General features: G+C 46.4%; 1 protein-coding gene across 5 annotated transcripts in view; it reads left to right on the top strand.

Annotated features, from left to right (window-relative positions):
- ARHGEF12 (Rho guanine nucleotide exchange factor 12) overlaps window positions 1-12,018 on the top strand; it is a 69,933-nt gene extending 57,915 nt beyond the window's left edge. For all 5 annotated transcript variants that reach the window (XM_085081755.1, XM_085081753.1, XM_085081754.1 and 2 more), the window contains 9 exons: window positions 288-455; window positions 951-1,038; window positions 1,784-1,873; window positions 2,009-2,085; window positions 2,419-2,646; window positions 4,384-4,839; window positions 6,271-6,584; window positions 7,525-7,597; window positions 8,283-12,018. In XM_085081755.1, coding sequence (XP_084937881.1) covers window positions 288-455; window positions 951-1,038; window positions 1,784-1,873; window positions 2,009-2,085; window positions 2,419-2,646; window positions 4,384-4,839; window positions 6,271-6,584; window positions 7,525-7,597; window positions 8,283-8,293 — 1,505 coding nt within the window. In that variant the 3' untranslated portion in view covers window positions 8,294-12,018. The remainder of the gene's footprint in view (window positions 1-287; window positions 456-950; window positions 1,039-1,783; window positions 1,874-2,008; window positions 2,086-2,418; window positions 2,647-4,383; window positions 4,840-6,270; window positions 6,585-7,524; window positions 7,598-8,282) is intronic.
- Window positions 12,019-14,696: the final 2,678 nt, after the last annotated feature.

The following is a 14,696-nucleotide window of genomic DNA, read 5'->3' as shown; positions in this document are numbered from 1 at the left end:
TCTAATAATGCCTGTGTGCTCCTCCGAGCTGATTAAATTATTCTTGTCAATTCTGAGATGTGCTGGAGTATCATTAGGGCCATGCAGGGACACAGCAGTCAGTCATGAGCTGATCCAATTCCATCTGTAGCTTTCTGCTGGAGTTTTCACGAGGAAGATTTGCAAGCTTTGCCTGGAATGGCACAGCACTGATTGCTGCCTCTGCATGAGTAATCAGAATTGCAGCTTTTTGCTTTCCTGATAGGAATCTTTTAACTCATTCTGGACCCTTTTTGCTCTGTGGGCAGATCTGTACACTCTGCTGCTGGAGGACATCCTGGTGCTGCTGCAGAAACAAGATGACAAGCTGGTGCTGAAGTGCCACAGCAAGATCCTGGCGTCCACAGCCGACAGCAAACACACCTTCAGCCCCATCATCAAACTCAACACCGTGCTGGTTCGGCAGGTGGCCACAGGTCAGTGCAGCCCCTTGGCAAAGCAAAAGGAGAAGCCAAAAATAAAGATCAGCTCAGTTGAGGATGGATGGTTTTTGTGTAGAGTTGGAGAACGTGGAGAAGTGCGTAGGCTTAATTCTTGGTTGTCCAACATCGTGCTTAGTATGGAGGAGCTGTTTAACTTCTTTGCATCAGTAATAGGCATTGCTGGGGTTTTAAATAGACTTCTAAGTGAAAGTGCTCTGATTGTGTTAGAGGAAAAGCACTCTGGAAATTATTAGAAGGGAAAAGAGGAGAAATGAAGCTTTTTCAAAGTGGTTTGAAATGGGTTTTGCCTTTGAGGGCAAATTTCTTTGATGGGGCAAGGTCAGTGTTTCTATATTAGTGTTGGAGGGTTATCTATCTCATGGACTCTTTCCTTGCTTTGGGCTGGGGTTGTGACTTCTTGGAGGAATTTTTGGAGAGCTGTGTGGTTCCTGACACCTTTTTAAATCCTGCCTTCCCTGCGTTGTGCAGATAACAAAGCTTTCTTCGTCATCTCCATGTCAGAGAACGGCGCTCACATCTACGAGCTGGTGGCACAGACTGTCTCAGAAAAGAATGTGTAAGTAGCTGCTTCAATTGCTGCTTGCTTTGTTGTACCTCAGACACCTTGACTCCATGAATTACCTGAGTTCCTTCTCCAAACCTGCCTGAGAACGTGGTGATCTCTGTAGGAAGCATCCAAGCAAAGTGTCTCCCAACTGGCTCACTCCAGACCCATTTCTGACATCAAAAATGCTTTTATTTACCCTTAAAATTCTGGGGGTTTGTGTCTGACTGGCAGATCAGGCGCAGAAATAATCCTGCATCTTCATGCAGCACCAGAGATCTTTGCAGATTTACATTCTGGCATCAGAAGCACCTCGCTGCAGGAATCCGATTCCATGGCTAAAAGCTTTATTTCCTCTGTGGGAGAAACTCTTCTCTCCTAAAGTCTAAGCAGGGATAGACTTGTTTATGGGATACATGACTGTTGTTGTAGTGTGCCACGTGTGGCACTTCAGTAATAGGTGAAATAATGCTTTTGTATGTATTTATATATAAAATAAGTGGTTGATCTGACAAGTGATCAGCTCCTGTCTATCATTTGTATCTGCTGAAGAGCATCCAGGTGAGGTGAGCTTTATGCTGTGCTGATTGCAGTGCTCCTGGGGGAATTGAATGGAACAGAGCTTCTAAAAAAATAGACACTCCTGTTGACAAAAAAAAACCCAGTAATAACATTAACTGGATTTAAGAGGATTAAACAGAGACATATTCATTCTGCTTCACTTGCTGCATGGTTTTATTTGCTGTTTCTGCTGCAGCTGGCAGGACCTCATAGCTCAGATGGCAGGAACTGTGAAGATGGGGAGCAGCAGAAGAGTGATTCCCTTGCCTCAGTCAGGCCCTGGAGAGTAAGTCAAAGCTGCAGGAAGAACAACAGCTTGGTTTTCTTTCCCTTTTCCTGCTCAAAAATCACCCTGCAAAGCACAGATTCCCCTGCAGGTCAGCGTGACTGAAAGGATGTGTTTGTTGTTCCCTCCCTGCAGAGAGGAGCGTGAAGAAGAGGAGCAGCAGAAGCTCAAAGAGCAGCATGACATTCCTGCCAGCAGCCTGCAGAGCCCAGGTGAAACAGGGACTCAGGGCACTGGGATCAGGTTGTTTGCTCCACAGAGTGCAGATGTGCCCAGCTGTGTTCCTGAGGGCTTGGGGGGTTCTAGGGCAGCTGGGAGATCTTTCTGGAAAGGCTGATTGCTTTCCATCATTCAGAGAAGTGATGCTGAAATTCACCTTTTGCTGTTCCCATCTGATTTATAAGCTCCTGGGAGAGTCTTTTTTAACCCTGGAAAGAACTGGCCTTTTACCAAAGCCATGCTCAAGAACTTTAGTGCTTTCAGAGTCGAATTTTCTACAGTTTATCATCATCATTTCACCTGAATTCATGTTTTCTCTCCTCTAGATAAAGATCTGGGCCTGGAGTCTCCCTTAATACTGAACCCTCAGTCTTCTTCCCCGCTGATGTCTGACAAGGCCAAGGTGGAAGGGCTGCTGGGGGCTGAGGGGCAGTTTGACAAGGTGCAGCAGGCAGAGTTGGCCCTCAAGGACTCCTCTGCCTGCTATGAACACGCAGGCAGCAGCTCAGCCTCGGTGCCAGAGGGGCAGTGGGCACAGGATGCCCTGAGGAACTGTGAGTATCCATGGGCACTGCCCACTGGGATGGGCTTGGAGGGTGGAATTTGGGAAAACAGCTCATTTCCATTAATTAGCAATCCTCCCCTGTGATGGATTTCACGTAAAATGAGTGTGACAGCAAGGAATTCTGAATTTATGCATTGCCCCTTCCGTGGGCTTGAGGCATCTCGTTGTTTTTCTGGGCTTTTCTGTATAAAATGAGGGTGATAACAAATTTTTACTGTCCGTGGAGTGCTTTGATGGCAAAATTATATTGCAGAACTTAGTGTACAGTGGCCATTGCTGGTCAGCAGTTTTTAAATACAGCAGTCAGCCCTGGACTTATTTCCACAGCACTGGAGCAGAACAGGAGAGGCTGCATGGTGTTAATGGTGTTGCAGAATGCAATTTCCTTTTTTTTTTTTTTTTTTTTGTTAAATCCTACAAATCATTAAGCTCACATTTATCCAAAGCCCAGGTTCAGATTTCCTGAGCACTTGGGAGGTGGTTGGGTACAATTAGATCAACACTTGGTTGTGTTGAAGTTTTCCTGATGGACAAATCATTGTTTGAAATCATTTTTGGCGTTTTTAATCACTTCCTGTGCTCTCCTTTCAGAGGAGGAGTGCAGGGCTCTGCAACCTGCTGGATCAGCTCTGGCAGTGCAACTCCTAAATAGAACTTCCTCAAATTTGAATGAATTCATTAATCCATAGATCTCTCCTTGGCAACTCTGGAAGAGACACAAAATCCCTCAGTTGTACTTGGAGGGAAGAATTCATGGAATATTTGCTTTTTCCAAAATGCAGAGCTCTCCCATCCTTGGCCCCAATTGCCTCTTCCATTTCTCTATCCAAGCAATGACATTTCCCTGCAATCTCAGAGTTATCTTGGATCTTTTAATCCATTTATTCTCCTCCTTAGAGGATTGAAAGTTCTTTTCTAGTTCTGAGTGTTGTCCCAATATTCTTGGTACTTGTTCTAAGAGACCAGGGCTAAAGCAATTTTAGTCTGGGGGTGTAAGGACAGAATTAATGACCCTTCACCATCTCCTGAGTGCTGAGAATTAAAAAAGCAGCTCCCTCACATTGTGACAAGAGCCTGAGCTGAGTGACTGTTCTGCTGTGTGACATCACAGCTTTTTTTGGGTGTTGCAAGAGCATTTTCTGGTGGGAATGAACAATCTGAGGCTCTTGACAGCAGCACGTTTCTGTTTGGAACAATATGTCCCTATTATGAAGTGTTTGCTCGGGATAATTTGGGAGCTAAAGGAATGTGGGTTGAAGTTCAACCAGGCATAAATTTGCATGAAATTTTAGGGAAAACGTTCCTTCATTTTTTTTGGTTTTTTTTTTTGCTCTGTCATTTCGAACCTGAGTGGAATATTCCCAATTTTCCTTGAGGTGGGAATCCCCTGCTGCAGCCACAGCTGTGAGCTCTTTTTGCAGGGTAAAACCCAAGCACTCAGCATAATTCCTGGAGACAATTCCTTTGTTTTTTCTCCAAGGAGACACAACTTGCACTGACAACATTTGCGAGGTAAAACAGGGAGCGAGGCTGGAGCCATACATTTATTTTTATCCCAGTTTCCAGGGTTTTACTCTTGCTTTCTTGGGTTCCTTGTGCTTTATTCCATCCGAGAGCAACGAGAGGAGTCACACCTCTGCCAGAGGGTGACCTCTATGTCTGCTTTAATCCCTTTCTGCTCCCCGAAGCCTTGTGAGCGTTGCCTGAACGTTGCCTGTCCTTGCAGTGGGGCTGCTGAGGCAGCTCTTGGTGCAGCAGCTCGGCCTGCCTGACAAGGGCACCCTGGAGGACAGACAGCGCTTCCCCAGGTTCAGGACCGTGTCCCAGGAAGCTCAGACTGACAGTGGCAGCGACCTCCAGCCTTCGGAGAGCAAACTGCAGCAGCCTGGAGCAGACAGAGCGCTGCCCAGGACTCGAGAGCCCGCGGCTGGCCATGGCCCCCGGACTTGTGAGGGCTCAGCCTCAGGGGATGCCATGCTGGGCACGGAGCCCCCAGCCAGGGGCGCTTTGCCCATGGACAGCACGAACCTGGAGGGCTCCAGCTCGGAGCTGGAGGGGCTGGGGGCCGAGGAGAGCGGGGAGCACTTCTTCGACGCTCGGGAGGCTCACAGCGACGAGAACCCCTCGGAGAGCGAGCTGCCCGACAGGAAGGAGGAGGAGGAGGTGCAGATCCGGATCTCAGGTGAGCCTGGGCTCCCCCTCGGGGCTGGAGGGCCTGGCAGGTTCAGGGTGAGCACTCCATGCCTTGTTTATCTTGGGTGGGACACTTAGCTCCCGACTCTCAACCTCCACAGGTCATTTTAGCCCTGCAAACACAGATCTGTGAAACACAGACCTGATGGATTCTCTCTGAATTCTCAATTTTACAGAGTTAACACCCTGGGACAGTCTGGAATTGCAGAGGCACCAGGCACAAGCCAAGCTCTTGGCTGTGGCTGTCCTGGACCATTTTATCTCTCTACTGCCTATCAGGAAAAGGTTTTCCCTGAAGGCAAAACACTTTTTTGAAGCCCTTTTCCCAGTCAGGCTTTAGAAAAGAAACTCAAGACTTTTATTTTCCACTGCAATGGTCTCCCACAGCCTTACCCCACTCTAAAGCTCTTAAAAGCTCACTATTTTACTATTTTTATTATTGTCATTACTACACATGGGCTATTTGACAGTTACCTGAGCACACCAAACCTAGCACAGAAGCTGAGGTTCCTCATTTTGTAGTAGCTCATTTCTCATTTTGGAGTAGCTGCTATTAGGTGGATTCAAGAAAGACAGTCATATAGAAGTCTCTTATCCATAAATATGCTTTTATTTGAAAATTGGATTATCTCCACGTGGATAAGCCAATTTGTGACTGTCCCAATGTGCTGCCTTCCAACTACATATTGCAAATAATTTTTCTCACTGAGACATTTTAAATTATTAAAACTGAGCCAACAACTTGAAGCATCTAATTTATTTGTCACCTCTTCCACTGTTTACTTTCTTAACTGTATGGGGACATCAAAATGAGATTGATCTGTTTTTAGTCAATTCTGAGTCCCCTGTGCTGGCTTTGCTGTAGTATCTGAGAGAAATTCATTAAACAGAATCCTATCGCTGGGTGCAGGTTGTGAAAGCATTTTCTGTCTGTAATTACTTTATCTTTTAGCATATCAGCAATGTCTATTTTAAACCTCAGCTGTCTAAAAGCATCCTCAGTGCCAGGGCTGGGGAGAGGAGTCTGGAAATCCAGCAGCTGGATTTGTCAGGTGCCATTAGTGCAAGAGCAGGATTTGCAGACATCATCACAGAAAGAGAGGTTTTGGGCCAGCAGGAAGGTGGGTGATGAAATCACAGAATATCCTGACTCAGAGGAGGCCCAGAAGGATTGCTGAGTCCAAATCCTGTCTATCTGATTGTGGAATTTTGTAATATTCAGTGTAAAAATCAGCCCTGCTCTCTCAACCTGGTCACAACCAGCCTAGCTTGGTCTCTTCACCATTCTTTGGAGTTTTTGCTCAGGCCAGTTTAAAATGTCTCAGGAGATGCTCCTGTCCCCACTTTAAAATCTCCTCAAACTCCCTTCAGCCCCAAAGCTCCCTGAGCATTCCTGAGCCCGACCCTGTTCTCTCCACAGGAAATTACTTGATCCTCGACGGCTATGGAACAGTGCAGGAGAGCTCCACGGACGAGGAGGTGTCAGCCCTGGTCCTGCAGTGCACCTCGCACAGCCAGCCCTCCCTGGACTGTCCCCAGCAGCAGCAGCAGCAGCCCCTGTCCCCAAGGGACACCCAGTCGGACGGGGGCAGCTCGCCCTTCGCCGAGGAGCTGCGCTGGGCAGGGGTGGAGGAGCCTTGTCCCTTCCTGGGCAGCCCCCAGCTCCCTCTGCAGATCCGGCTGCAGCTCATGCAGTACATCCAGAACATCAAGGATGCCCTGGAGAAGCTAAAGGTACCTTGCCTTTTGTTATTTTCATTCTTATTATTACTATTATTATTATTACTATTAGTATCGCACTTGGAATATTTGACCATTATTTGACCCTGCCCGTTAAGTTTTGGGTTAGAAAAGAGCTCTAAAAGAGTTCTGAGGTGGAAGAAAAGCAGCCATGCTCCTCTTCCTCTCTGGCTCTGATTTCTGAAGGCTTGAAAGCAGAGTTTGGTGCTGCTGAGTGCATTAAGTGGTGGATCATGCCAGGCCAATAGTTCTCCTGGAGCTGCAGGGCTCATTTATTGCTTTGATTAGAGCCTGGAGAGGTTGCTGAGGGCCAGGAGAGCCTGCAGAAGGGGAGTTTTAAACAAGCCACTGGCCTGGGGAATGTGGCTTCCTGACAGAAAGATTTGGGTTGGATATCAGGGAGAAGTTCTTCACAGAGAGGGTGGTTGGGCACTGGGAGGTTTGGAATCCTCATCCCTGGAGGTGTTTAAGGAAAAGACTGGATGTGGTGAGGTGACAAAGCTGTCTTGGGTCATAGATTGGATTCAAAGGTTTTTCCAGCCTTGTTAATTCTGTGAAATCTGTTCTGTGCTGCTGCTCTTGGTGTCAAGTGAAGCTGCTGAGTTGCACTGAGGATATCAGACCAATAATGAGATTTCCAGGCTCCAAATATTCCAAATGATTTCTTTTTTATGTGATGGGCATTCTCCATATTAATTGCTGCAGAAGGCTTACAGCATCTTGCTGTAGGAAACATTGAGCACCCAACCTTTAATTTCACTGAAATCAGAAAAAACAGTTTGAATATTGCATGCAAATAAAGATTAACTAAAGCTGCTGCTAAAGGAGTTGAGGGCTGTCTGAGCAGTGAAACTCCTCCTCCTTGAAGCCCTCTTTGTTTGCTTGGTAAACCCAGAGCCAGTTGAATTTTGGGGCTGTTTTTGGTGTTTTTCAGGAGGTTGAGGAGGATTACAGCATTCTGCGGCGCCAGGGGCTGGCTGGCTCAGCCTCCACAGGAGAGCACTCAGGTAGGAGCAGCCTGGGCTGCCAGTGGCACCCCTGAGCCCAAAACCCACCCCAGTGGCACCCCTGAGCCCAAAATCCACCCCAGTGACACCCCTGAGCCCAAAATCCACCCCAGAGCACGAAGTCGATCGTTCCAAGTCCAGCTGGCATTTCTCACAAACCCACAAAGGTCTCACCTCCTGGAGCAGCTCTGGCAGTGCTGCTGGCAGGAAAGGTCAGGGCAATCCCTGGAGGCTCAGCTGAGCTCCTTCCTCCTCTGGAAAAGTTCTGTTCCAGTTCTCCCCCCAGCCCTGATTGATCTCAGGGTGTGCAGCTTCTCCTCCACATTGCTGGGAGAATCATCCCAGGAGAGATTCCTGCAGGTGGGAAAGGATGAGCCTGGGGTGGCTCTGCAGTCCCTGGGGTGGCTCTGCTGTCCCTGGGGTGGCTCTGCTGTCCACGGAATGGCTCTGCTGTCCCTCAATGGCTCTGCAGTCCCTGGGATGGCTCTGGGTGTCATGGGGCCCTTCAGACATCCCCCACATAGAATTGCTGAGCTCCTCCCAAAGATTTTGGGGTGCAGTGGGTGTGAAAGCTCTCACAGAACAGCTCTGTCCCTGTAGGAATGTCCAGCAATGCCACACACTCAGCTCTCAGTCCAACCCTCTCTCTCACCACCTTTTTTCTCCCCATTTTTTCCTCCTGCAGACAAGAGCTAGTCGTGTTTCCAGGAGTGGCTGAAGGTTGGATGAAGAGAATCAGGACACAGCACCCGCTGTCTTCCCTGTGGACTCTGAGATGAGGGTTTGGAGCATCCAAACAGGAACCATTCTCTAGCAAAGTGGGCATGGGGTGCTTTTCCTGTGGGGCATCTGCACTATCTTGTCAGTGAGGGAGTCTATTCTATTCTGCTCCTCTCCTTGCTACCAGAAATTCTTTTTTTTTTTGTTTTGTTTTTCAGAACAGAAAAAAAAAAAAAAAAACCAAACCAAATGTACAGAGCTTTGGGTGTAGGATATAAAAAAAAATGTATTTAGACATTTAAAAGAAAAAAAAAAATCCATGTATTTATTTGACTTCATTCCGTGTATCAAAAGCACATTTTAATTTTTTAATCTGCCTTTTTTTTTTTTTTTTTTTTTTTTTTTGGTTCTATTTTTTGGGTAGTGACAGTTGTGGCCCCTGCTCCTGGCTGAGGGGACAGGGGGGAGCTGTGTGCAGGTGTTCCCTCACTGGACTGGACTCTGCACTCAGACTGCCAAGAGCTACTCATGAAGGTGTTAGGATGGGATTGATGGCTGGAATTGATCTGCATCCAGCCAGTTCCGTGGGAATTGCTCATGTCACCACGTGTGGAACAGGAATTTTCCATGCCAGGCACTTGAGATGGGCAAATTTTTCCTTTTCCCCTTTCCCATTCCTTTGCTGACATGCAGGATTAGACTGGGAGAGGAGAAAGAGGTTTAATTTTTTTTTTTTCTTGACTTCGTTGGCTTTGATCATTGTCTCCTTTGTAAAGTGATAAAAATACTTGGACCTGCAGCACTTTTGTAACTCTTCTCTGGATCAAAAAAAAAAAAAAAGAAAAAAAAAAAAGAGAAAAAAGAAAAAAAAATGCAAACCCAGAAGTGTTTCAAAGATGTGGGGCAGCTCTGCCCCTGCTTCACTACTGAATGAAAAAGGGCTGCCATTGGAGTTAGCCACAGGTACTGCTGATTATAGGGCCAGTAAGTTTTAGTACCTGAAAGTATGTCTTGCTGAGGGCTTGGGGTGGGGTTTGGGGTTGTTTTTTTGGGGTGGGGTCGGGCTGGTTTTCGTTTATTTTTTTATTTTAAATCATTTGTGCCAATGTGTTCTCACCGAAACGGAGATGTGCAAACCCAGGAGGCTGAAACAGCTCTCCAGTCCTTCCTTAGCTTAGTTCTGGTTGGGGTTTGCTGCTGGAATTCCATCCAGGATGGGGACAGGATGGTGAGCATGTCCCAGGGGCAGCTGAGCTGTGCCTCTGCCCTGAGCTGGGCTGTCCCAGCTGTCCCCAGTGTCACCAGCACTGGAGCTGGGAGGAGCACAACCTCCTGCTGAGTTTGCAGCTCTTTCAGGAAGCCAAGCTGAGCATGGATCCTCCTGCATGGATAGTCAGAGCAGCATTTGCACCCTGAGGTGCTCACATCTGCCTTTGCTCAGCCTCAGGATCCTCCTGCTCCTCTCAACCTAACATTTTCCCTTCAGCTGCTGGCAAGGAATCACCTCTGTCCCTTGGAAGAGAAATGCCAGCTCTTGTTCTTCCCCCAGAATGGGAGGGATGAGTTCAGCTAACAGCAGAGGTGGTTTGGATGTGGGAATTGGAGCCAGGAGCCCTTGGAGGGTAGGGAGGAATTCCTGTTGTTAGAGCATCATCTCCCACCAGCACAGCATTGCCACTGCCAACACAAGCCAAAGCCTTTTCCTCCAGGCTGCCAAGAGCTTCCTTTTTTTCTTTTTTTGTTTTTTTTTGGGATGCACCAAGGCCTGTCCTGCTCTTTGGGATTACTGTCAGTATTAACCCAGCACTTCACTCCTCATGGATGGGCTCTCCCCTCCTCACTCACCTCAGCCACACAGTTCCCTGGGGTGCAGCATCCAGACTGGAAAGCTGCCATGGGTGCTGCCAGGAAGAGACCTGGGCAACAGCCAGACTCAGGCTTGCACCCCTTTTCCCCCTCACTCCAAAAACAGGAGCAGTTATTGGGCTAAAAGCTTCCCAGAGGCTTCCATGGTTGCCAGGAAATTATCCCTGATTCCAGGATGGGAAGAGCTTAGTCTGGCTTTGGAAGAACATGCTGGAAGAGCAGCAGAGATGAGGCTTGTGGAGGTCTGGTTGCTCCCTGCTCTTTCCTTGGGGTTGAACACAAAATCCTTGGTGGTTCTCCCCAGGTTGCCTGAATGCCAAGGTGGTTCCACTGTGTCCCCTGGGATGGTTGGGGCAGCAGTGGGAAAGCTGGGAATGCAGCATGTTTGGGTGGCCAGGGCATCTCTGCCTCAGAGCTGCTGCAGTGGATTTTTCCCCCAAATCCCTTCATTCTGCCTTGGGGTGGCACAGGGCTGAGGGGCAGCTGTGTCCCTGTCACCTCTGGGGATGGAAAATGGGACAATCCCCACTCAGTGCCAGGCTGAGGAGCAGCTGGAGCAGCTGGCAGGATGCAGGGGTGGCAGAGAGGGAAGGGACTGGAAGAAGCCCACCTCCTTTGACCCCAGTTTTATGGGTGACATCAATCCCACTCTGGCTCAGTCCTGGCTGTGCTTTCAGCTGGGGATCATCCTCACAAATCAGGGATTCCTGCACCTGCAGTGACAGGGAATTCCTTTTTCCTCCCTGGCACATCTCCTGGACCACGGGCTGGGAGGAAGGAGCTGGAGCTCAAATGCACTATTCAGGATTCCCACGGTTTTTTCCTCCTTTAAGCCATAAGATTCTCCATTTAAAATGAAATTTTCCCTGTGGGGAAGCAGTTTAATTTGCCCCTGGTTGATGATGGATTGGACATTCCCTTCTCCAAACGGTTCTCTGGGGTTTTTTGTCCCAACTTTTCTTCCCAAATATATTTTTTTCCCTTTCCCCAAATAGAAGAACAAGAATTTCTTATTTTGGGAACGAAGATGGGCAATAACATCTCCCATCTCCTCCTGCGAGGCCATTTCCCTCCTGCTGTCACACAGTTCATGGACAAGCCAAAAACTCAGGTGGATTTTTTTCCAGAATGGCAATTCCCTCCTCCTGTAGAAGATTCCTGTAGGGAGTGGAAATTCCTTGAGCACCCAGGGTGGGATGAGAAGGATGAGGAGTGAAACCCCAGGAGCTCCAAGGGCTGCAGGCTTTGGCTCAGCTCTAAAACTTGGATATTCTGATTTATTCTCTCCCTGCCATGAGAAGATTTCAATCTCCTGTTATCAGGTATTTTTTCCCTGTGCTCCCCAAAGAAATCCCTGCATTCCCTCCCCTTCCCCAAAGGTGCCAACTGACAAGCAGATGTACTGCAAAAGGGATACTGCAGCCAAAACACTGCTGTTTTATTTTGAATTAAAGTCTTGTGGAGCTCTCTTCATACTAGAATATTTTTATTTTCTTTGTACAACATACAATCATGTACTCTTAACAGAGATTTACTTTAAAGAGAAGAAAAAAAAAAAATCTGGAAGTATTCTTTAAAAAAAAAAATACACAAAAATCTTTATTAATAATCCTGTATTTTTACTGATCATGTTTGAATGTCTAAAAAGACTTTATTGTTCTAATTATCCAGATGTATGTTTGTAAAATAGCTCTTTTATGACTTAGCTGATCGGGTTGTATGTTTCTGGAATTAAATATTGGTCACTTAAAAAAGAAAAGAGAAATCTGTTTTCAGGACCTGGGAAATAGAAAATTTAAGCGTTTCAAATATCATTAAATAAGCTTAAAGGAAAATGAGTTTGTCTGGTGGATTTTTTGGGGTTGTTTGGCTGTGATTGGAGGAGAAAGGATGGCAAAGGAGGTGGAAAAATGGTTTTTGCAGAGGTTGAAGTATCTTGATTGTATTTTTGCCGGTCAGAGTTAATGAATTATTAATTAATTAATTGACAGAGCATCATCTACAGGAAAACAAATCCGAGCTGAGATGAATCTCCAGGACATTCCCTGCAGGATTTGATGCCTCAGGTGTGTCCTGCACACCTCCAGGTGCTTCTGCAGCTGCCAGGTGAGACTTGGAAAGGGAATTTTTTGTCCTTTTTAATAATTTTGTGCTTGGCTGCTTTGGTTTTGCTGAGATTTCACTGCTGGGCACTGACAGGATTTAATGAGCACTGGAGAAGGTTGGTGGAGTTGTCACTGCAGAGCTTTGGGATTATTCCATCTGATTATTCCCTATTCTGAGGGAATTCTGCTTCCAATCCCAAATATTTTCTGCATTCTCTCCCTGCTTCCAAAATCCCCAGCAGTGTCCCTATAAATCCAACCAGAACCATTATTAAATTAATGTCATTCAATCAAATCGAATTGCTTCATACATTTATAAACTGATTTTTTGCAAGGGAATTTGTTCTGAATTTTGGGAGTTGTTGCTGCATAACCCTTCAGTGTGACACCACCCCTTAGCACCTTGCAAATATTGATTTGCATTCCCATTTTTTCCTGCTGGATCTTTTCCCCTCCGCTGGGATCCACCCAGAAATGTAAAAGAGGAGTGAAATTAAAACTCTCTGTCGAGGGAACTCGTGAATTTTTTTCACAGGGAAACATCTGAGCTGAGAGTTTGGGCTTGGTGATTTATGAGCAGAGGATGCTTTCCCTCAATCCCTGTCATTAGTGACATTCCTATCTTTAGCTTCTGACTTCCCTGGAAGGTGATGATTCCTGACAGACAAGCTGGCAAAAATAAATCAATTAAGAACAACACCAAAATAGAAAACAAATCAGGTTTATTTCTGAAAACTTGGCGAGTTTTTCCCTTTTTTTTTTTTTTCCCCTTTCTGCATTATGTGCATGAAACTCCTTGAGAGATTTCTTTATTACTTTATTATAATTGGTAATCTGAGCTCTATTACACTTTCCTAATGATGCTCTTCGTGTTTTGCCTATTTAAATGTTATTTTATACATTCCCTTTACTGCCTTGCTGTAAATAAATGATTCAGACACTGAAGAGCTCCGAGAAATCCGAGCTCTGCCCTCAAATCCCAGCTGGGGAAGGGGGAGAGTTGTGCTGCAGCTTTTGGGGATGTTTCCAGCCTGGAATCAATCTCTCCACAGCCAGCAAAGACGGGAGGAGATTCAAGGAGTGGCTTTGTGGCATTTTTGGGTTCCAGGAGGTTTAAGGTCCTTCCCAACCCCAACCATTCCATGATTCCAGGGTTTTTTGGACCAATCAGGATGGCTTTCTATTCATCCACCTCCCTAAATGACAAAAAATTATTCCATTTGTTCTCTTCAGCAAAGATGGCCTTGGTTTTGCTGAAGAATATCCATAATTTCCCCTTTTTTTTTGTCAGCTACTCAATGGATTTCAGGTTGTTGTTGAATTTCTTTCAAAATATTGAGGGAGGTTGGTGGAGGATGGAAGTTGTCCAGCCCCTGGCACGAGTTCTTTGCCAGTTGGGCTGATCATTTTGGGGCATTTTTGGATGTTTTTCCATCAGAGAATTTGGGGGGGGAAATGTTTCCCATCAGCACTCCCACAATGAAAAAAAAAATTTGGATTTGTTTCCTTTTGAAGTGTGATCCAAAATTGAGCTGGGGGAGAGCTTGAGGTCAACACTGAGCATATGCCTGGGTTAGGATCTTGGTTTAACAAATATTCCACAATATTTTAGACACCTGTTATTAAAAAAAAAAAGCTCAGGGGAGTTTCTCAAGGAGCCAAAAGTTCTGATCCCAAAAGTTCTGATCCCAATTTCTGCCTGGAAGGGAGGAGCAGCCAAGCAGGAAAACAAAGCTGTGATTTGGAGGGATTGCAGAGCTTTTCCTGCAAAGCTGGGAGTTGTTTTCCAGTCCCCATTTTCTGATTTTGTCACTCCTTGGGAAAGAGTTCTGGGAGAAGGAAAGCAGGAAGGAGAGGAAATGTCCTCAAGCTGTGCCAGGGGAGTTCAGGGTGGATTTTGGGAGGTATTTTTGTGTGGAAAGGGTGGTCAAGCATTGGAATGAGGCAGTGATGGAGTTAGCATCCCTGGAAATATCCAAAAAGCTGTGGATGTGGCACTTGGGGACATGGTCTGGTGGTGACACAGTGGGTGATGGGTTGGTAGTTGGATTTAATGATCTTAAAGGGTTTTTCCAGCCTTAAAAATTTCATTAATCCAACTGCATTTCTTGCTTCATCCCTCCTGCCTTTCTCCATATCCCAAACCAAAAATCCAACAGCATTTCCTTCACTCAGGAGGCTGATTTTTATTTTTTTCCCTTCTTCTCCAGCAGCTGGGACTTCACAGCTGCAAATCATCGAGTCGGGCACTTGGCAGAATAAAACCCCCCAAAATATCCCTGCCTCTCTCTTCCTTGCAGCAGTTTGTTTGTTTCCAGATGTCTGCAGCTTATCCAGCGTGGAGCATCTCCCCTGATCAATATTTTAACCTCCTTGTTGATATTTACCCAGTGCTGCTGGATAAACCC

This window comes from Lichenostomus cassidix, chromosome 24 (genome assembly GCF_008360975.1).
Source record: "Lichenostomus cassidix isolate B80296 chromosome 24, HeHo_3.0, whole genome shotgun sequence".
Lineage (NCBI taxonomy): Eukaryota > Metazoa > Chordata > Aves > Passeriformes > Meliphagidae > Lichenostomus > Lichenostomus cassidix.
Note: the sequence above shows the minus strand (reverse complement) of the source record. Positions and strands in the feature narration are given on the sequence as shown.